Source organism: Corvus moneduloides, chromosome 12 (genome assembly GCF_009650955.1).
Source record: "Corvus moneduloides isolate bCorMon1 chromosome 12, bCorMon1.pri, whole genome shotgun sequence".
In the NCBI taxonomy this organism is placed as follows: Eukaryota; Metazoa; Chordata; class Aves; order Passeriformes; family Corvidae; genus Corvus; species Corvus moneduloides.
This window is the reverse complement of record NC_045487.1, coordinates 365,185-386,652: the sequence shown is the minus strand read 5'-3', so window position 1 is coordinate 386,652 and position 21,468 is coordinate 365,185. Positions and strand designations below refer to the sequence as shown.

Here is a 21,468-nt window from a genome sequence, read left to right as displayed (position 1 = left end):
TGGGAGCTGTATGAGAAATTACTATCTGTATTTGCTTCCAATTTGCACTTTTTTTTCCCCTTTCCCCTGTCAGTCCCTCCAAGAGTGATGAGTGAGAAAAGCAGTGTTAGTCCAACTCTACTGAACCTTCACTTGGATGCTCCTGTGAAGGCCACCTTCAGCTCAAAGAGCCTGAGCCCTCTCTTTCTCTGTGTGGGTACCTCCTCCTACCCCTTTTCAGGCTTTTCATTCATCTGTGGTCACTTCATTAAATAAATAGCAGTGGTTTGGGTTTTTTGTTCTGTTCTACACATGTGCTTTCTCCCCTGTCAGTGTGTCAGGCGTAGGTTTCCACTGGCCTGCAGGGATGTGCTGGCCTCTCCACACGATGCACCCTGAACATCCCCACTCAGTGCCCTTCCTGCCCCAGCCTGGGGCCCCAAGCCCCTAAATCTCAACATTGCTCTGAGATGGTGCACGTGGGGCCCTGCATGGCCCCGCCATCGCTCCCCAGGGTTAGGGTTAGGGCACCCCAGGGGCACAGCCCGATGTGACTTCCCATCTCTGTGTTCACGTGTGCAGGCGCTGCCGCACCTTCTCTGGGAACAGCTCTAGCATTTGGTTACCAATTAAGTTGAAGCATTCTGGCCTTTTCCCATCCCCCTTTCATAGTGGTGAAGGTTGAATTAGGGCTGGGTGTTTGGGATTGTTCCCTGGCCTCCACTGCTACTTTGCTGCCTCCTTTGTGGCCAAACAATGGGATTAATTTGGCCTTTGCCAGCCATGCTCAGCGCCAGCCGTTCCACTTCACTTGCGCAGCCGCCTCTCCCTTCCACAGCACCTACTCCCTGGCTCCTCCTGTTCTCTTTCCGTGTGTGGCGTGGAGGGTCACTCGTGGTTTGTTTTGTGTTGGTCTGGCAGGGTCAGGGGCCTGCTGGTCTCCTCCTGCTCCACAGGACCTGTCAGGTGAGGTGACCACCCGTTGCCAGGCGAGCCCGTCCCCCGCTGGCCGCAGCCATGCAGGGCAGCATCCCCTTCCTTCTGCACAAATTGGCAAGGACTAACCTTGTCATATCTAGTGCGGCGCTCACGGGCGCCTGCCTCCGAGGGGTAATCATGCAGGCATAAATTCGGAAAGTTGCTAAGCTATGAGCAGTCTTATGAGCATTAAAAGTGTCCTCTTTGCCAGAAAGGTCATTCATAACTTGGCTGCACCGCTGATGTACAGTCAGTGATATTGATTGATTAATGTATAAAAAGCACCAAATCCATTTGCTTCTATGAAAGAGAATAAAGTGCAGTCGACTCTCTCTTTATTTTCACCTCATCCTTTTGTTTGAAGGACGTTTTTTTTTCTCTTTTTGTTTTGCCAGCTAGGTTTAAGGGGGTTACAAAAAGCCAGTTTCTGCCAAGTAATGCGTTCACAAAGGGAACATTGATTCACATCAGTGTCGCTTGAATTACCCTTAAAGGTTTGCCAAGGAGTTGTTCTTATATTAACCTTCTGTTCATCAAAGACAAAATAAATAAATAAGTCATAAAATCAGCTTCACTGCCCATGCTGGAGTTGGATGCAAAACAGGAATTTCTCCTATTCAGAATTTGTGCTCCAGGTGCTGCACCTTGGCCCCTCTCCCCAGGCTCTTGGACTTTTCCCTCCTGCAAAGCTGCTCCCTCAAGGCCCCAGTCTGAGCTGGGACAAGTGTTGATGGTTTTAGGTAGGGGGGTCCTGCAGGGGAGTATTTTTGGAAGGATGTTGTATAAAAAGTTCATTTAATCACTGCAAGCATAACTAGAATGATTTCTACACAGGACAGTGAGGCCCAAGGCATTCTGCCCTGGCCAGGGCTGGCATTCTTCTCATTCACCCAAGGTCTTGTCTGTTTTTCTGCACTTACTTGACCACTGGTAATTAATAATGTGTTGTTCCCATTTTCCTCTGGTTAATTCTGAAATAGGAGACACCTTGGTGCCCATGGAGCTTTGGGCAGCAACATCCCACCTTCCTCTCTCTCTGGGTGCACCGGCATTGTCCATGCCCATCCCAAAGCACCCTCACCTCCTGTGTGGGCAGCGAGGGGCCGCAGGTGTCTGTTCCTTTGGCAGGATGTCTGGCCCATGAGATCCAGAAGTGGCTGTCCTCTGCAGCAGGAGCTCTGTTGCTTTTCCTCAGTGCTGTTTAACCAAACCTCTGCATTTTCACTCAGTGCCTGTTCCAAAACTCTGCAGTGCCATTCAGTGACATTTCTTCTCCAGAGCAGGAGTTTCTTTGGCTTCACTCTGCATGTCAGGCAGCTGTGCCCATCACACTCATCCAGCAAACACAGAGCTTGCAAATCACCTTCCCTTGGAAACATCTCTGCACGAGCTGTCCCACCTGACTGTCACGAGAGTGACCAGCCATCCCCAGCACAAGAGTCCATGGCAGCCCTTGGGTTCTCCATGTCATTTCAGATAACCTGAGCCGTCTCACCACAAGGGATGCCCTCACTCATGGCTTCCAGTCTGGCAGTGCCTGGTGGGCTCCTCGGCTCCCAAAGCACTGGCTTGGAGCCACAGGGGAGCTCAGCTCCGGAGTTCTGCTCAGACCCATGGAAGCACTGTGCTGGCTGCGGCATGGGCAGCCTGAAGTGCCCGTGACCCCGTGCACCAGTGGTGTTCTGGTGGTGCTCTGCACTAGTGCATGAGCCCGCGGGTACCTGAGGTCCCACGAACAACTTCAGCACCGCCCACGTGACACTTTTATTGCAGTGTCTCTTACTGGTGAAGAACGATGGTGATAACTCTGCCAGCTGTGAGGGTGCGTGCTGGGGTGAACACCAAAAATGGCAGTGTGCAGGATCCCTGCGGGATGTTCCTCCCACAACTTTCTCTGCTTACTTTGCCCGCATGGTGCATGTGCTGTGGTGGGCCCTGGACTTTGTGCTGCCCGTTTCACATCCCCAAGGGGCAAACCCCCAAACCCGGACACAGCTGACAGCAGGGCTTGGCACCTGGTGTTCCCAGGAAAAGTCTTTTCCCCCGTGACTGCTGTACAATCGGAAAGGAGAATCATCCTATTTTTTAATCTTTTTCTCTGACTGTGGGAGCACTACAGCCGGCCGAGGCCCCCTCCCCCTCTGGCGAGGCAGTGAGGATTGGATCAGATGATACGGAGTGTGCATGCTGAGAATGAATCCATTTTCTCTCCTCCATCTCCCCAGAATAAATTAGAATTTGCCTGATTTAATAAAATGGCTTCATCTCTCTCTGCCATCTTTTCTATCTCCCATGCGTTTCATCCCCACCCCCACTGCAAAAGAATAGATCTCGCCATGCTGCGGTGCGTGGGGTTAGTCAGCGCCGCACGCTCCGCCTGCCCAAGGGTCTGGCCAGGACAGCACAGGATTTGTCCCTGTGTCTCCATTTCCTTATAGTCCAAGGAGGTGGCTGTAATTGCTGTTGAGGTCAGTGTAATTTACTGTCCATCTGTCATAAACCTGCCCTCGCCAGGGATGTGACTGCCATGTAGAGTGTTTGGGGACAGGGAGGGGCTGGGGACAGGGATTATACAGCCCAGATTTGCCCCAACACAGTGCTCTGTAAGTAGTGTGTGTGTGTGTGTGTGTGTGTGTGTGTGTGTGTGTGTGTGTGTCTGAGCGCATGGAGCGGGCCTGAGCACTGCCACAGACCCCGAGGAGGAATTATTGTCCAAATTTAGGTGGTTTTGCTACAGCCAAACCTTTTTCTGTCGCCTGGATCTGGTGGTTTAATTCCTGTTTCGTAGGCTGATTTTTTCCTTTCCGTTCTGACACTAATTGCACCAGGCGCATTGGGAGTGGCGGCTGCTGAGCGGTACCAGCTAAATGTTAAGAAAGGTTTTAAAAACAGACTGAACTCTTCCTTAATGAGGCTCAATCGTGCTCTCCTCCGGGTGGTTTTGTTTTGCTGATCTGTCAGTTTTTCGAGGATTTAATTGCACTTTTTTCGTATTAGTCTTTGAAATGGGGCTAAGCAGCTTTCTCTAAAATGCAACACAAAAAGGAGAGATGCTTCCCTATTTTCTTGCTTTGCTTTCATCACTCCAGGATCATCATCTGCCACTGGCACCTGGGACCCTGCAGTAGTAAAGAATAAAATATGTGAGAGCATAAGTGAAGGGTGGGCTGCACTGCTATGCTGGCCCCGCAACTGGAAACCCTTGCCGGTGGTTCCGTTTGCCTCCTGGCTCCTCCGTCTGTCTCCAGCTGGGTTGCCAGTTACGCTAATCCTAGAAGACCTTCCTGATGTTGGGTTTATAGGGAGAAGTAGGAGGCAAAGGCCGAACTGGTTTGTCCAATGTAGCTCATTTCCTGCAGAAATGACACAAAAATGAGTCAGAACCAAGCAGCGCTGCAATGCTCTGGAATGGTTGTAGGCTCCTCGAGCAGTGGAGCTTGCCAGAGCCTCTGGAGGCCTCTGAGCCCAGGCCCTGCTCAGAGACAGGCCAGCCAGGGCTGTCTCTGCTGGGGTCTGAAGCATCTCCAAGGGGTGGAGACCCCCCAGCCTCTCTGGATCCCAGTGTCCAGCTGCTACAGTGCTGGGAGTCCAGGGCAGGGGATGCCAAACAAATGATGCCGGGAGGGGAGGAGGCAGGAGAGAGCAGGCAGATGTATCCATGAGGCTATTATCTTTATGGCATAGAGAAAACACATTTGAAGCAATCAGCATGGCATTCTTAATGGCTTCACTTCCCTGTGCTCTCCTCACGGGACAGGTTGCACAGCAGCCAGGGCTACCGGGGCTGTGCAAGCGCCGCCCCGCCACGCACTGCTTTTAACCAGTGCTTTGTTTTGCAGAGATGCACAAAGCTGCTGCTGAGTTTCCTGAGGATGCTGATGAACAAGGGAGCAGTGAGAGCTCCAAGCCACACAGCAGTGACTCTCCTTCCTTAATGTGCAATTTATTTTTACATCTCTTTGCAATTACATTTCTTTTTTTCCACTTTTTCTTCCCTTCCTCTGGCTTTGTTTCTTTTCCTCTTTCGCCTTTTTTCGTGTTTATCCCTTAAATATTTCAGTCTCTTATTTCTAGTCTCAGCCTAACAAAGCATGTTTTCTTTTCTTGTTCTGATGCGTGCCTGCCTCCCTGTGAGCTCCGAGCACACCTCTCATGAGGATGTAAAATCTAAGAACCAGATCTTTGAGATTTCAAAATAAAATAAAAGTAAACTCTGCTTTAAAAACACTTTAGCAGGAAAGCCAGGCTAATTGTAAATCAATGAGTCTTAAAATGCAGCATTGATCTCCAGTTAGAAGTTTGAAGGGGAAAGCAGTAATTACTGTACTGAAGGTAGATTTTTTTTTTTTTTCTCTCAGCAAGTTCTGGGCAGAAGGAAGGCTCATTAGGGCAGCACTTCAGAATCTGAGTAATTAGTTTAAAAAGTACTTTTGTGGTGTTATTCCCATGGCTAGAAATTATTGGAGTCTTCACAGATTTATAGTTCTGCTCTGATAAAGTTTGATTTATTATTGTGTTTGGTGGGGAAGATCCTTCCTACACAGTCACTTGGGTGATGACCTGGAGTGGGGATCAGGCCAGGAAGGATTGCTGTGGGCATGTGGGGCCTCTTGCCAGCGGAGGAGCCTCAGCCCAGTAGGATGGGATGTGAGGTCTTTGTGAACAAGCTCTGGCCAATACTCCAAAAGAAAACAGAGCAGACATCTGGGAATCAGAACAGCGGCTCTTACTCCTTGTGAATGTTGTTGGCCTCCTGTCCAGTTACCTGCTAGTCCCTTCTTGCTCATGGGGGAGACAGCTCAGAAGATCTCTCAGTCTTTGTCATACCATGACCAGCTCTGTGCTGTTTTGTTGGGCCATTCCCTGTGCCACCCTCCTCAGGAAAGCACGACTGGTCTGGCAGGACTGTCAGGCTCCCCTAAGCCCATGGCATTTCTCCATGGGTTTTCCAGCTAATTCCTCCCATGAGCAGTGTGATCCTGCTCTCCTTTTCCAGGCTGAGGCAGAGGAAGTGGCTGCAGGCACCACCTGGAATGTGGATGCAGCCTCGTGTGATGTGGTCTGGGTTTGCTCTGGAAGGTGGGATAGAGCAGAAGTAGCCAGGGCTTATTCCCTTACAAAACTATGCTAATTTGGGGAACTGACCCTGGAATTAGCACTGATCCATGTGCAGGAAGGCTTTGTGGCATGGGTGGTGAGCCCATCTGTACTTGGGGAGCGGGTTTGTGCTCCTGCCAGTCTCCCCAGTGTGTAAAATTGGGATAGTTGCACAGTCTGACTTGTCAATCCCCTACCTCTTGCCATGGCTGTTCCTACTCACCAGACTCGATAAATATTTTCACAGAAATTACTCATTTTGCAGGGACTGCCATAGATCTGATTCTGGAGGGAAGGAAAGGGGAAGGTCTCTGGAGGCAGAAAACCCTTGTGTGGCAGAAAGCCTGCTGGGAAGTCAGCTCAAGAAGAATTAGAAACCCTTTAAATAAATGCTTACTTGACATGACTCTGTCTCCCCCAGTCTAACAAGCAGGGAAGCGAATGGCAGCCGCTGGCCAGAAATTGATTGCATTAATTGATATGCCAATAAGAGAGCTTGTTACATCCGCCATTGGTTAGGAGGCCGGCTAACAAGTCCCGCTGATCAATGGAACCAATAAAGATTTCATCCATTAATGAGCAACATGGTAATTAATGTTATCCATAAACCAATTAGCCTGGGTAGCTAATGTGCTGGTTAGCACAGTGAGTGGTGGAGCCATGGGTGGGCACAGGCCGGCTCATGCACAGGGGACATCACCTCCCCTGTATGAAGGAGACATCATCACCTCTCTGGTGTGGAGGGGACATCACCTCTCCAGTGCCACCATGGGGCTTGGAGCAGCAGCCAGCTCACTCTGGGCCTCCCAGAGCAAGGGAGCTGGGAGGGTGGCTGGTGGGATAGGTCACATCGCTGGAAAGGGGCATGCTTCTCTAGATTTTCAAGGCACTTTCAGCTCTTTCTTTCACTTTGGAACCTTTGTGTAACACACGGGCACCTTTCCCACTTCTTAGATGTTTTTGGAGGTGCACAGGTTTCTGTAACTTGTGTTCGTTCCATGGTGTAAGGCAGCATTTGGGTTCTTACTCTGTTGCTGGGAAGCTGCTGGAACCTCTCGAGCCCCCACCAACCGCAGATGCTGCTGTGCACAGCCCTGCACTGGGCTTTCCCCACACCGCCAGTACCAGTAACAGTGTTAACACAGCATGAAGGCTGCTGCCTAAATCCACTTTCCAGGGGCTTGCCTCAGCTGCCAGCACCACTGTGGCATCAGGACAGTCCATAGGGATCAGGACAGGAGGTGCCGGAGCAGCCCCAGGCCCTGGGCAGCATCAGTCCCACAGGCTCCACCGTGGAGTTACCTTGGATTGTCGGATATTGACCCTGGGAGACCCCTTGTGGATTCCCTAATTGAAAATTAATACCAGATCAATGCCATGGGCAATTTGCATATTGATCATAAACAACTTTGAAGGCACCAAGTGTGTGTCGAATCGATAGAGCTCTCGAGCAGGCTGCAGGGAGAGTGTCCCTGTGCCGGGCGCCTCGGCGGCTCATGCCAGAGAAGCTCGGTGAAGGCGGTGGAGGTGCTGGAGCATGGGTGGTTTGCACCAGACTGGAGTCACAGCATGGAGTTCACAGCCTTTTCCTGTGGTTCCCTTCAGAAGGGGAAGGATGGGAAGGGCTCTTTGTTTGCTTATTTTAAACCAAATGGCCACAGCCCAGAGGCATCCCAGGGAGTGGGGGACATCACCCTGTCCTGGGCACACAGCCCTCCCTCCCCACCTGCCACATGCAGCCTGACACCTGCAATAGAGAAGCAGAGGCACTGCTTTTCTGAGGACATCAGAAGGGAACTCAGCAGTGATTTTTGCCTGACATTTTTGTCTTACATTTGCTCTGTGAGGGCAGTATTAAGACCCTTCTCTGTCTGCCCAGGACATTCACCAGTTATTTCAGAATGGCTTTGGGCTGAAGGCTACAAATAGTTTGTGTCAAACTCAAATAAAACCTCAAAAACTTAATCTGAAAATCTGTAACTCATCCTTGGAAGCTTCTGGCACAGAGGGATCCCTGTGGGCAGGGAGATAAAGCATATGGACAAGCACTGCATTACCTGCCCCTCTGCACATGTGTGTGGTGCAAGGCAGAGCCTTGGACCCTGCAGGGGAACCACCTCTGGCCTGGCCATAGACAGAGCACAGGGAGCAGAGAGAGGGCAGGACTGGAAACCCACATCCCAAAGTTGCCACTTATTTCAGGAGCAGCCGGCAGCTCCAGGAAGTCGCTGTGCATCTGATTAGCGTGTTACGGAGCTTTCATTGACTCGGCTGTGCTGTGCTGATGAACTGAGGCTGGGGACAAGCGCCTGTAATTGAGAGAAATAAATTCTTATCACAGGCCTCTGCTGGAGTCACCACCTGTGCATGCGCCTTGCTCCAGGTTCCAGGAGTGGATCCAGTCCTCAGAGCACCTGACATGCCCTTGTTAGTGGGAAGGAGCCAGGCTCAGGACTGCAGACACCAAGCACCATCCTGGGATGGCTGAAAGGTTCTGTCCACCCAGTCCACTGGCATGGCCCACCTGGTGCTACCTCCCTGCTTGACCACAGGCCAGCAGCTTGAGAGCCATCAGTACCCTCAAGTGTCTCCTTGGGAGCTGCTCTGTGCTCTTCCCTTTTTCTTGATCCTCTATGTTTCACTTGGGAGCTGGAGCAGCTGTTCTCCATTCTTACCTGAGATCTGATGACAGGTGGAAGATCCTTTCTTGATCTGTGTCAGGAGACATGGGCATCACAGAAGAAAGGGTTTTGTGATGCTGCAAAAGAAATAAGAATGAAGGTATAGTTTCTCTGAAAAGAAACCCATCTGCTGTTTTAAATTAAGAGGAAATAACAGAAGTCCAGGGTCACAGGGCTCTGCAGCTCACTGTGGTGCAAGGCCGCGGTGGGCAGCCCTGTCCCCACTGCAGTGGGGCTGTGCTCGGGTTCCCTTGGCTGCTCGCAGCCCCTGTTATTTTGCCAGTTCTCGGGGCCGTGGACAGACTGCCTCGGTGGGCGCATGCGGCAGTGGGGAGGTGAGTGGAAAGGCTTCACTCGACATTCCCTGACCTCCTAGTACAGCTGAGTGCTGGAGAGGCAGCGCTGAAATTGCAGTCGCTTTCAATTACCCAAAGCCAAGAGAGGTGGAGAAAAAGGGGCTGTTGGCTCCAGGAAACTGAAGTCGCTGCTGCTGAAAGCTTGTTAGTACAAGGGGAAAAGCAATTACTGACATTTTGCCAGTGCCACTAACCCAAACCCAGGGAGGAACAACCCAGGCCAGGCAGTGGCCATCCCTGCCATGCAGGGTGATGTGGGACGCCTCAAGCATGCCCTCAAGGACAGCTCCATGGCTGTGGAGCTGTGGGATGTCTCCCCTCCCTGTTCTCTTCAGCAGGTGTTGGTTGTGCATGCAGGAGCTCACCTGTGTTACCTGCTCTCTTCTGCACCAGCCCAAGTGGTGTTTGGTATCGAGAGCTTTGAGGGTGCTGGCAGAGGGGCTGGGAGAGAGGTGATGGCGTGGGAATGAAGACTCCACAGGCTGTCCACTGACAGGACTGGAAGTGGGGCTCTGTCTTCGAGGGGCCGCCTCGCTGCCATGGCCTCTGTTCTTCAGCTGTTCACACCAAAAACTTTGGTACTGCAGTTCTGCCAGGCTGGTTTTTCTGCCTGGTGAGCCTGCACAGGTATTGTGCTTGTGCTACCAAAGTGTCTGTCCAGCCTGCTGGGTGTATTTGTCCTGTCCTTCTCAGGGCTCCTGGGGATGCTCAACTCCTAACTCCAAAGTCCCCTTAAAAGCTTAAAGGCTCTCTGCAGACATGACTTTGGTTGCCACTACAGTGACCCCTCTTGTTCCCCGACGCTGGTAGTCTGAGCATCCCTGCTGGCTCCCTCCCACCTTCCTCAGAGTCACAGAACCATTTAGGTTGGACAGGACCTCTAAGGTCATTGAGTCCAACCTTTGACCAGTCAGCACTGTGTCAACTAGACCATAGTGCTGAGTGCCACATCCAGTCGTTTCCCTCAACTGCCTTTGCCTTGAGGCAGCAGCATGTCTGGGGGTGATCCTCTTTCATTTTTTATTATACATATTATTTATGGCCATTTATGATTTCCCATGTTTGGGGATATTGTTACTTCGTAGAAATGAGGTCCAGGAAGAGCCTGCCAACACGGCACTGGGATCTAGTCAAGAACAAACCCACCAGACCATGGGTGTCAGACCCTCTAGGACTCACCCCATGTACAAACCATCCTTAGGGACATTCACTTAGAACTATTGGTCTTTTTTCCATGTTCTTTGTAACAAAAAACTTGCCTCCCTGGGGACAAGAAGTGACAATTTGCCGTGGACACTGTACCCGGCTGTGGACCTGCTCCCCTGCCCTGGATCAGCCCCACCACTTTCCTCCACTGCCCCATGTCTGTGTTGGGAACTTGTGGTACCGCAGGCTGCAGGGATATTTTAATTGTCCGTTAACCAGGGCACTGCAATTATGGCTTTCCCAACTTTTTAGCTGAGCTTAAAAGAACTCCAAACATGCTGAGATGGGGAAACAGTTGGGGAGGGGGAGAAAGAGGGTCAGCAAGACATTAATTAACTTTTCCTTGGAGCAATACCATGGAGAGGGAGAATAGAGTAGCAGTTGTAGGACTTGTATATTTAAAAGAAAAAACAGAAAGAGGACATTTTAGTGTTTCATTTAAGTGTGGTTTGTGAGGATGACGGGTTAAAGTTGTTAGGAGCTCTCCTGTGAATATTCAGCCCCTAAGGCTAAGTGTGAATTAATTATAGCTCAGTTTTGTTATAGTTACAGTGTTCTCAAGATGTACCTTGTTGCGAAGTTGCTAAAGTTGGCTACTAACTTCGGTTTGGCATTGGCGCTGGTTTTGTTTGTGGACCTCTGCAGTTTCTCTGAAGTGAGCCTATATTCCCAGTGAGCACAAAGCATCTCTTGCTCTGCTGAGGGCCTGCAGTGCTCTGCTCTGAAGGAACAAGTGACAGGATAAGGGGAAATGGCCTCAAGTTGCGCCAGGGGAGGTTTAGGTCGTGTACTGGGAAAATTCCTTCTTGGAAAGGGTTGTCCAGCCCTGGCACAGGCTGCCCAGGGCAGTGGTAGAGTCGCCATCCCTGGCAGGATTTAAAACCCACGCCGATGCGGTACTTGGGGACATGGGTCAGTGGAAGCCAGGACAGCGCTGGAGGAGCAGTTGGACTCAATGATCTTAGAGGGCTTTTCCAACCCAAATGATTCCATGGTTCTACCAAACCTGCCATTGTCTGCTCAAGCAGTTCCACCATGTGTCTTTAGCAGAAGGCCAGGGTTGCCTTCCCTCACAAAGTGGGGCTGGGCACCCATCCCCCGGGCACCTTTGCTATGCTCCTGCCTCATTACCTCTGCCACCCAACTCGTGCATCCTCTTTCTCCCATAGATCCCCTTTGTCTCTGGACCCTTGTCCCGCAGGTCTCTGTGTGGAGACTGCTCTGTCCTCTCCCTGCAGACCTGGAGCTGGAGATGGGCTCTTTTGTTTTGCTGTTTGATCTGTGGTTGTGTTTTTGCATGCATCTCCTTTCCAGCTGATTCCAGTTTGGAGCTAGGTTAAACTGTGCAAAATACTGTTTAAAAGAAAAAGAGAAAGGAACTTGTCAAGATGCATTTGTTAGATCACGTTTAAAATGAAACAGAATTGAAGGTAGTTTTTGTCCAAGAAAGGGGAGGCTGAAAAGCCGTCAAGCCGCAGGAGAAAGCCCCTCCTTTGTTGTCCTCCTGACATTGAAGTGTAATTTTTCATGGTTATTTGGACTGGAAAATGGGGGGAAAGGGAGAGATGGGCTTGCGATTATTTCCCATAAATGACAACACAATCACATCACGCTCCACTACAAACATACTCAAGGAATTTGCCTTTTTTTTTTTATATTTCATATGTGAAAATAACAGCAACCTTTCTAGTGCTGCTGAAATTAAAGGGGGTAAGTCCCCGTTGGGTTTCACTGGCTTAAAATACAGCCCAGTTTGTGAAAAACATGGACAGCCTTGTTCCCGGGGAGTGGGAGAATGGCAGTGCTCTCCCAGGGAAGGGGTTCTTGGTTGTGCATGCTCCATCCCTGGGTGTGTTGAAGGCCAGGTTTGATGGGGCTTGAAGCAACCTGGTCTAGTGGAAGGTGTTCCTTCATATGTCAGGAGTTTGAAACAAAATGGTCTTGAAGGTTGCTCCCAAGCCAAAACAATTCTGTGACTCTCTGATATCTATGTCAGCTGAGCACGCCATAGTCAGCAGTTTCTGTTTGTCAGTGAAAGCAGCAGAGGTGCTCTGGCCATGCTCTGCAATGGAGCTGTCTGGGAAATAAGTGTCATTAAACAAAGGTACATGTAGTATTATATTGTTTTCCTGCAGCCCTTTGTCGGGTGGGACTCATCCACCAGCTTTGCATCCAGGCTGGAGCTCCGTGGCATTCCTCTCGTAACCTTGCCTAGTGCTGGCTTTGCACTGCTTGGAGTCCTGCTCTTCCTTTCAGGAAAACAGTAGGAATGAACAAGCTGATGCAGAGTAATCCCGTTAGGAGCTGGCACAGATGGTATTGCAGCACATACATGCATCCATAGCGGGAGCTGAAGTCAGACCCCCACCTGGGTTCTACCTCTGCTCTGTTACCACAGCAGAGGGCACTGGGCCCATGGGCATGGTGTGAGGTGGGACTACCCTCCCTGTGCCTCTGTGACCCTTTCTGAGTCAGCTGCACCAGGCCCTGCATGGTGACCCTGGCACAGCTCGGGTGCAGCTGAGCTCATCCTGGGCTTCCAGGATGCAGGAGGGCATCGACCCACTGTGGACCTCCCTCCTCCTCCATATGAGCCCAAACCTCTCTACCCAGGGCCCTGGGGGACTCAGTTTAAAGTGGTTGCAAGCAGTTGAACTTGTGACTCAGGCGGGTTGGTGGGCGCCGGCGGGGCAGCCCCTCGGCAGCGCAGGGCGGTGCCAGCGCTGGTCCGTGCCCGCAGCCGCTGTGCGCGGCCAGCCCCTCACCCCCGACAGCCGCGGCCTGCAGCAGCCAGCCAGCCCTCAGTCCTGCCTTTCTGTTGGCTTTTTTGGCTACTTATCCTGAAAAGGGGAGCGTCAGAGATTCTTTTTGTTCCAAAGGAGAGACCCTGTGTACAATTAAAACTTGTTTCTGGTAAACCTCATTCCAGGAAAGATGAGCTTTTAACAAAAGGCTTTTGACAGCTGCAGGGTATTTCATTTTTTTAATGCCGAATGAAAAATCAATACATTTTTCTAGGTTATACATATTCAGAACAGGCTTGATATTTCCATTATAATGGAAAATGGGTGTCTGCACATCTCGCCTGTCAGAGCTGCACCGCCACATTTTCCAAGCCACTGCTAAATATTTCAAACCTGATTTGATTGTGGTTCATGACAGCTAATGTTTCTCAGCTCTCGAGCCTGCCGGAGGGTGGAGAGGCAGCGCACGCTCTTTCCCATGCCTACATTTCCACCACCAAAGAAATACCCTTTATCCCTTTGGATAAGAGCTCTGGGTTTGTTAAGGAAAACCTGGTTGGGAAAAAGAGAGGTGAGAGGTCTTGGGCTGTTCAAGCTGGTCTGGATCCCGTCAGCATTTGCCACCTTCTCCAGCTCTCAAACTTCCTGGGTTTGGGAAGGGACAGACCTCAGTGGTGTGATCCTGTGCAATTGCGCACAGCAGTTTGGGTACATTTTGGTGTGTGACTGAGTCAAAGGTTCCCTGACCTCTGCAGAAGTCAGATACTTGTGATTTTCCAGACTCTTCTCCTGCTCTTCCCCCTCCTCTCCCCCCTACCCCCCCCCCCACTTTGTGAATGGTTTAATTTTAAATTAAAAGGAAATACTGCTCTCTAAAATGATTTATTCATGAAGGAAGCAAAGACTCTGCCTAGGATTTTGCATGGGACAGGTGGGTTGGGATGGAAGAGCAGCTCCTTTAGCTGCAGGGGCTACAATTCCTTGCTCTCAGCGTTGACCTGAGCCCTGGCAGTTGGAAAATTCCTTTTAAAAGTTATTAATAAAGCACCACGGATTCAGGAATGGAGCTCTGGCATGGGAACCAGTGCACAGTGTGTGTTGTTTGGATTTCCTGGGAGCATGATTCCCCCATACAAATCCCACAGCAACGGCTCTTGCACCTTTGGAGTCCCAACAGCACGTGCAGCTTTTGGGAGGAGGGGTCAGGTAGTAGCGAAAAGGTCACGGTGGTTTGGAAGTAAATTCCCTGTGTCTTGCTGACCACTACTCGTTCAGCCGCAGGAGCTGGTCTTGGGGTGGTCTGCACACTCTGCTGCAGGTGGGTCCTGTGGGTCGTTACATGAGGACGGTGGTGGGCTCTGGTCGTGTGCAGCGTGACACCGGTTTGCAGTGGCAATGGAAGCTCCTTGTGGTGTGCAGTGGATTGAGAGGAGGAGCAGATCTTCCCTACCAGATATGCTGCTGGCCTTGTTCTCACAGAGGGATGCCCCAAAGGAGTACAGGGGATGGATGGTTGGGTGCCTTCACACAGGTGTTTGCTTTCCAGACCTGCGCTGCACCCTCAAGCTGCTGCTGTGGCTCACCAGCCGCGGAGAGTGTGGGCACAGACCTTTCAGGAGCAGGAGCTTTGCTGCTTTTACTGTCAGTGCTGAGCTCTGCTTGGCAGAAGGTGGGTCAGACATGGGTGTGGGCGTTGGAGGCAACTTCTCAACTGGTCAGACCCCAGTGCAGCACACAGAACCAGCTCAGGGGTGGCTGTCCCCACCTTTTCTGGGCTCAGTGGGAGCACTGGTGGCTGTGCCACAGGCCACACTGAGCATGATGAGCAGAGCAGCCTCAGCCTTCCAGAGAAGTCTGCTGGAAGGGGATCACGAGGCAGATGGAGTTAGCGCTTCCCCTTCCCCGGGGCTCTGTGCCAGAGGCCCTGGCAGCAAGGAGATGAGCAGGGATGGTACCAGGACCCTACCCAAGCTGGTTCAGAGCCTCTCTGGGCAGGTGTGCTAGACTCTATTCCCTTCCCATCCTGCTTCAGAAAAATTACTTTTCAGAAAAAAACCAGCTCAGGGTGGAGCAGGAGGAGGGTTCGCAGCTGGATCTGCTCCCTGCCCTCTGCCTGGTGCGGGGTGTTGAGCCAGGAGCAGTTCGTGTCCTCAGAAAGGAGCGTTCCTGGCACAGGGGCTGTGGAATGCTCAGTGCCAGAGATGTGGGGGCTCAGTCCAGGCTGGCGATGGATGGACAGGAGGAGCTGCAGCCCCGGCTGTGCTGGGGACTTGCTGTTTGTAGCCTTGTTTTTTAATCATTTTCTCCCGTTATTGGTATTCATAGCTCCCATTTTTCCGGTTACTGTCCGCCTGGGCTTTCATCCATTTTAAAGAGCTATTTTTTCCCTTGTTGATGATGATGATGGTATAAAGACAGATGGTGTAACTGCTTATGAATGTCCTATTTTATTCCCCTCGAACCAGACAGCACACTGGAAGACACGTATTATTTCCACATGCTCAGGTTAGAGCCCAGACAGCGGCGGAGCCTGGCTCGCCCTTCCTCTTCCTCCCATGCCGATGCTGACACCTCCGGGTCGCAGCCGGGAGTGCCGCTGCGCCAGGCGCCCTTTGTTGTTCAGCCAGGCCGGGGGCTCTGGGCCGGGGGGCTCTGGGCCGGGGCCGGGGCTGGGGCTGCGTGGTGGTGGGGCCGGGACCAGGGCAGGGGGTGATGGGCCATGGGTGATGAGCGGTGGGTGATGAGCTGCGGGCCATGGGCAATGGGGGCCGTCTCCTCATGGTGTCCAGGGGGGCCTCAGAGCACCTGAGCCAGCAGAGAATGGTTAAAATGATGATTTAAATTAAATATAGAAAACCCATTAACAAAGGTTTTTAATAAAACCAGCTAAAATCTGCTTCCACAGCAGCTGCCCAGCTGAATGGACACTCTTGCCCTGTGGTTTGAAGGCACTAGGGTGGTGGGGTTGGGGTGGGGATGGTTTGTTGTGTTTTTTCCCTGGAGTGGAAAAAAGATTGGAATTTTAATTTCTGAAATGTGAACCCAGCTGCTGGTTTCACAGCCCTTCTCCCAGTAAACTTGAGCACTCGGCTCACGTGGCAAACTGCCCATCTCACCCCTCCACCAGTGATATGTGCCTTTCTACATGTTGGATGCCTTTGTCAGCATTGCCACCCATCTCCCCTCTCACTCCCAATTTAGGCTGTCATATCCTCAAAGGGCACTGCTGAGTATCTGCAAGCTGCTAATATATATTTTTAATCTGAATTTCTAGCCCTGTCTTTGTTAGGAGGAGGATGGGGGTTGGTGCTCGAACCAGTTAGGTGGTTCAGGTAAATCTCAGGATAGCATGAGTTCATGGGGTTTACCATGACCAGATAATGCGAGTTAAAATTTTAAACTATCCTGCCTAAAAATGGGTATAGTGGTCTAAAAGTGCCCTTTTTAACCCGGTGGTGGGGTAACCCCTGTCAGTTACCAGGACTGTACATTAACAGCCATGATAGTAGGTGATAACGTGGCTGCTACACCCTGGTGTAAGCGCTCTCACTCCCAGTGCCCCACCTGATGAGGTGCCTTGGAGTGGAGCTGCACCACAGCGGGTTGACACGCTCTGTGCCTGTGCTGTTGTTACGGGCTGGACCATGGCGCTCTGTATTTTGTTCTGAGCTTTCAGCACTTCACCGAGTGTTTGCTCCATGCTTTTGCACCTGCATGGTGCTGCCCGGGTTTGTAGACTCTTCCCCTGACTGGGATGAAGGCAAGACTGCCAGCATGTTCCTCCTGTGCCTCATGTATGGGCTGGGGCTGCAGCAGACCAAGCTGCTCCGAGCTTGGTCTGAGCAGGAGGGACATCATGTGTCTGCAGTGGACTCTGGCATCTTGGTGACCAGGGTCAGTACTGCACCATGTCAGTGGGGCCAAAGAGCCTGAGAGGGGGATGACAAGGAAGGATGAGGCTGAAGGTGCTGGAGGCTCCAGTCGCTCCCTGATGCTTCTGTAATCCCTGACATGGCTGGGCAGAACCTTCTTGTGTAGACAACCATGTAACTGTACATGACATCTCAGGGGACCTTAGTAGCTCCAGGTGGTAAAAGTAGGCGAGGTTCTTCATTTTGTCTTCATCTCTCACTTCTTTCCTGTACAGTTTCTATAAGCAGGTGTGTTGGGAGAACACTGGGCGATGTTGATACCTGCCACCCAACACTTGTGCACAGCCCTTGCTGCTGCTCTTACTCACTGGCAGCTACATATTCTTCTGTTCTGCCTTCCATGTCTGTGTCACACTTTCTGCTTTTCTTCTTTCAGAAGAACCCAGTGAAGATGTGGAAGGGCCCAGTGAAACAGCTGGTGATGCTGAGGAGCCTGCCAAGGAGCAAGAGAGTGGAGGGGACAAGGACCAGAGTAAATGGACAGGTATGATTCTGTGATGTAGACGAGGTGATGTTTGGTCCATCATTTTCTTTAAATCCAGGAAAGAGAGGCGGGAAGAACACTGGTCCACAAAACCCTTTTTAACTGACCACAGCATGTCAGTGTGACATAAGTGTCATCCTCTGTGAAGGCTTTGGGTGTAGCTTCTTGACATACTCAGTAGTTTGAGTTGTGGTGGGTCATGTGTCCCCCCTCTAAGCCCCAGGCTGGCGCTGGGCCATGGGTGCTCTGGGACTGGACCCAGGCAATGGGGATCAACAGCTGGGAGAGGAGGAGGGAGAAGGGGACAACCCCTCCTGGCAGCAGCCAGCACATGGTTGGATTAAGCATATCATTTGATGATTCTATGATTGGCCTACTCTGGAGAAGGCCATCCATCTTCCACCCTCATCTGGCCCTTGCTGACCACTTCAGCCTAGGTGCAGAACATGCGGTGCTGAAGGTAGCATTCATTTTCCTTGGCCCAGGGCACAGCAATTCTGGCTCCAGGTCCCATTTGGTTGGCAGGCTCAGCATTGGTCCGTGCAATGCCTCGGTCTGCACAGAGACCCTTCTTCCAGGCAGCCTTCTCCTGCTGCGTTCACGGTTGCCCCTTGCTGAGCCCCAGACAAAGACATTTTGTCTTACGTAGTCTTCCCAAAATGGAATGTGGTATTTCACCTCTACAGTTATAATCTCAGCACATCTCAGTCTCAGTCAATGGAAGATGTGTCCTAACTGGTGGAGAGAGCAATCTGGGCCTTGTGGGCTGTTGAAGTTTGTGCTTTCAATATGGGCTGCACTTGCTGAGGTTGCTCCGTGTGTTCCTTCCTGCCACAGACTGACTCTTAACCCAGAAGTGCAATTTTGCTTGGCTGTAGCTGGTTTCTAGTCTCAATTCATTGTGTGGGATTGTGTGATCCTGAGCACAACCATTTTGTGAAGTGTCACAGAAAGAGGTAAGTATTGTTTAATGATTAAATCTCTTCAGGGGTAAATAGGGTCCTTTGCCCAAATCTGAAGCACTTAAAAAGGCTGATCTGTGTGAAAAGATTGTATCTCAAAATATGTAAGGAAAAATGAGGAGCCTGCTTTTTAAACCAACCCTTTTCTCTCCAGAAACTCTGAATTTGGATGGTTTAACTTCTTCACCCTGCCAGTGCAGCTCCTAACCCAGTGTTTGTGAGGCAAGGAGCAGATCAGAAATGGGACAGCTCCATGGGGTCTGCAAAGGGAACCGTGTGGGGAGGACACAGAGCAGGTGTGTGAGCCCATGGAGCGTGGGACTGGCCTTGTGCAAGCCAAGGTGTGCGTGATGTGCTGGCACTGAACTTGGGCCCTGCTTCCAAACATGTAACACCACCACCCTGAACTTCAAAGCAAGATAATGTTACCAATTGTTGCTGTCCAGCAGGTGTGCAAAGCAGGCACCACATCTTGGTCGTGTTTCTGCTCTTGTCCCTCGAGGAACATGACTGTGTTGACAGGTCCTCCTGGATCTCAGACATGGGAAGGAATAGAAACTGGGTCAGGTTATTCCTGACAGCTCCAGAAGTGTACAGGGATACAAAAACCTGATACAAGTGGAGCCATGAGCAGGGAGGGGAGCAGGCAGTACCAGGGAGCTCTCCTTGGAGGAGGAGGAGGAGGAGATTGCCGACACAGCCGGTCTGCCCTCGGCAGCAGTGGAAGGCTGTGACCACGGTGTCACAAAACTAAAGAGCCTGGAGCCTTCTCTGCATTTGCCTTCACTGAGCAGAGCAGCACAGCCCGTGTCAGCAGCACCGTGGGGAGAGCCCGTCCCCCAGCTACCAGGGAATGGGCTGCAGAGCACTTGGTGATGCTGAACATTGTCCCTGACCTGCTGTACTGTACCTGGGTGTTGGGAGACTGTGCCTGGAGCATATCAAACCTGCCAGCTGCTCTCTCTTGTGCTGTGCAGAGGAAAGGGGAGCTGTGACGAAGGACAGACATGGGGCTTGTCCCTGACCGAAGGAATGGCTGGGGAACTGTACACCTGCCATCTCTGCCCCAGATTTTCCTGGGAATTGACCAAACAACTGTTTGTAAGTGCTGATGGGAAGATAATGAGATGAGGAACAGTCGACACAGATTTGTCAAGAACAAATCATGTCAACACGACCCAATTTCCCTTCGTGTGAAGAAGGTCCTGTTTGGAGTCAGTGTCTCCTTAGGAAGGCTTTCGATGCCACTTTTCAGGACAGGCTGAAATGAAGCACAGACATTGTGGTGTGGGTGACAATATTGTGCCTTTGGTGGGTTTCATTAGTACTGGAAAGCTCTCCGTTCCTGCGCTGGGGTGTTGGGGAGGCTGGGCAGCAATTTCAGAAAGCCCAAACAGCAGGAATGACCCAGAACAGAACAACATCAGTCAGGAGGAGAAAATGGAATGAACAGGCTTATTTGACCTAAAAAAAGACCAAAGAGGAGGACAAGATAAGTCTTCTTGTGCATGAAATGCTTCTGAAAGGAAGGAAATAATTTTTTCTCCATGTTGAGGATACAGACAACAAGACACAAAGGGCTTAAATTGAAAGGAGAAAGATTGATGTTAGATAACAAATTTTAAAAAGTCTTCCTGTACAGCCTGTGGCTTAAGCACTGGAGTGGGTTTTCTGGGAAGGTTCCTCAGAGGTCTTTCAAGAAGATTAGAGGAGCTGCTGTCAGCAGTGAGGCGGGCTCAGTCTATCCTGCTTTGGACGGACTGGCTGACCTTCGGAGAAGCCTCTGAGCCAGGTGACTCTGTGAAGATGGAGATGAGGGCAGGAGAGGTGTGGGCTGAAAGCCAGTGACAGGGTATGTGAAAGGGAAGGGGGACAGACCCTTCTGCTGCTCACCACCTGCAATTTGATCATACGTTCCTCAGCAATTTACTCTCCTTTGTGCTTTGGTTTCCTCACTGCACACAGGGGATTTATTTCTTCCACTTTCTTAAAGGCTTGTAAGATCTGTAACAAGACACTGAGTTCCTTTGCCCATCTCCCTGCCCCAGCCCAGGGGTGAGGGTCTGCACCGCGGTGGATACAGTCTGGGCGCAGCCTGTGCTGGGGTTAGTGTTAGCACCAAGGAGAAAACCTGTTTTCGTTGTAAACTTGTCAAAATGTCTCAATTGCAAAATAAATTTACTGATTCATTCTTTGTATTTATTTTAAAATGGAACAGTGTGAAGCACAAACTTTTTTTTAGGTGATACTTTTCAATTGAATATACACGGAGAAAACTCCATCCCGTATAAGGACTCACTGGATCTTGATTTTCACAGACATCTCTGTGGTTTCTGGAAGGTTCTGGAAGGTGGCAGTGCCTCCACACTGGAGCAGGGAGATGCTGTGTGCCTGATGGCTCAGTGTTAGACATTATCTCGTCATGACTAATGTGAGATTTACCACAAGCAAACCAGCAAGGGTGAAAGGAATCATGGCTGATCCTGACTCTGTTTTTAAGGCAGGATGTAGATAATGGATACTCAGCTGAAGCCCTGCTCATTGCAGTACAAGGCCTCTCAGATTTGGGGGGCGGTGCTGGTTCATGTCTCTGATGGAGAAGCCCATCACCAGCAGTGACCCAGCTACCAGAGGCTTCCTTAATGCACTGTCCATTGGGTACATGGAGAATATCAGGGGTTTTTCCACAAAAACAAGAAACAAAGTCTACTTAAAATATAGATTGAAATGAAATCTTTCTGGAGGACTGGCCTGAAGGGCTTTTATTTTTGTTAATGATTTTTTTTTTTTTTTTTTAATCCATGATGCTCACCTAACAGAGCAATTAGTGCAATGGACCGTCCCTGATTCGAATCCGTGGTAGATTGCTATTAAAGGAAGTATTAATGGGCTGCTGAGAGCTGGGAAATTATTGCAGAAAAGTGTGTTTATGGAGTATGGTGCTCGCAGGCATGATTTCAATCGGATTTGACATGTTTAACATAAATGTATACTGCACAGCTCCTGCAGTTTATGAATAATTCCTACAGGCCGACTGCCTTTCTAATTA

At 50.7% G+C, this 21,468-nt stretch overlaps 1 protein-coding gene across 4 annotated transcripts in view; it reads left to right on the top strand.

Moving 5' to 3' along the window:
• Positions 1-21,468, top strand: part of ZFHX3 (zinc finger homeobox 3) — a 401,385-nt gene that overhangs the window by 355,559 nt on the left and 24,358 nt on the right. For all 4 annotated transcript variants that reach the window (XM_032121503.1, XM_032121504.1, XM_032121505.1 and 1 more), the window contains one exon: positions 17,350-17,457. In XM_032121503.1, coding sequence (XP_031977394.1) covers positions 17,350-17,457 — 108 coding nt within the window. The remainder of the gene's footprint in view (positions 1-17,349; positions 17,458-21,468) is intronic.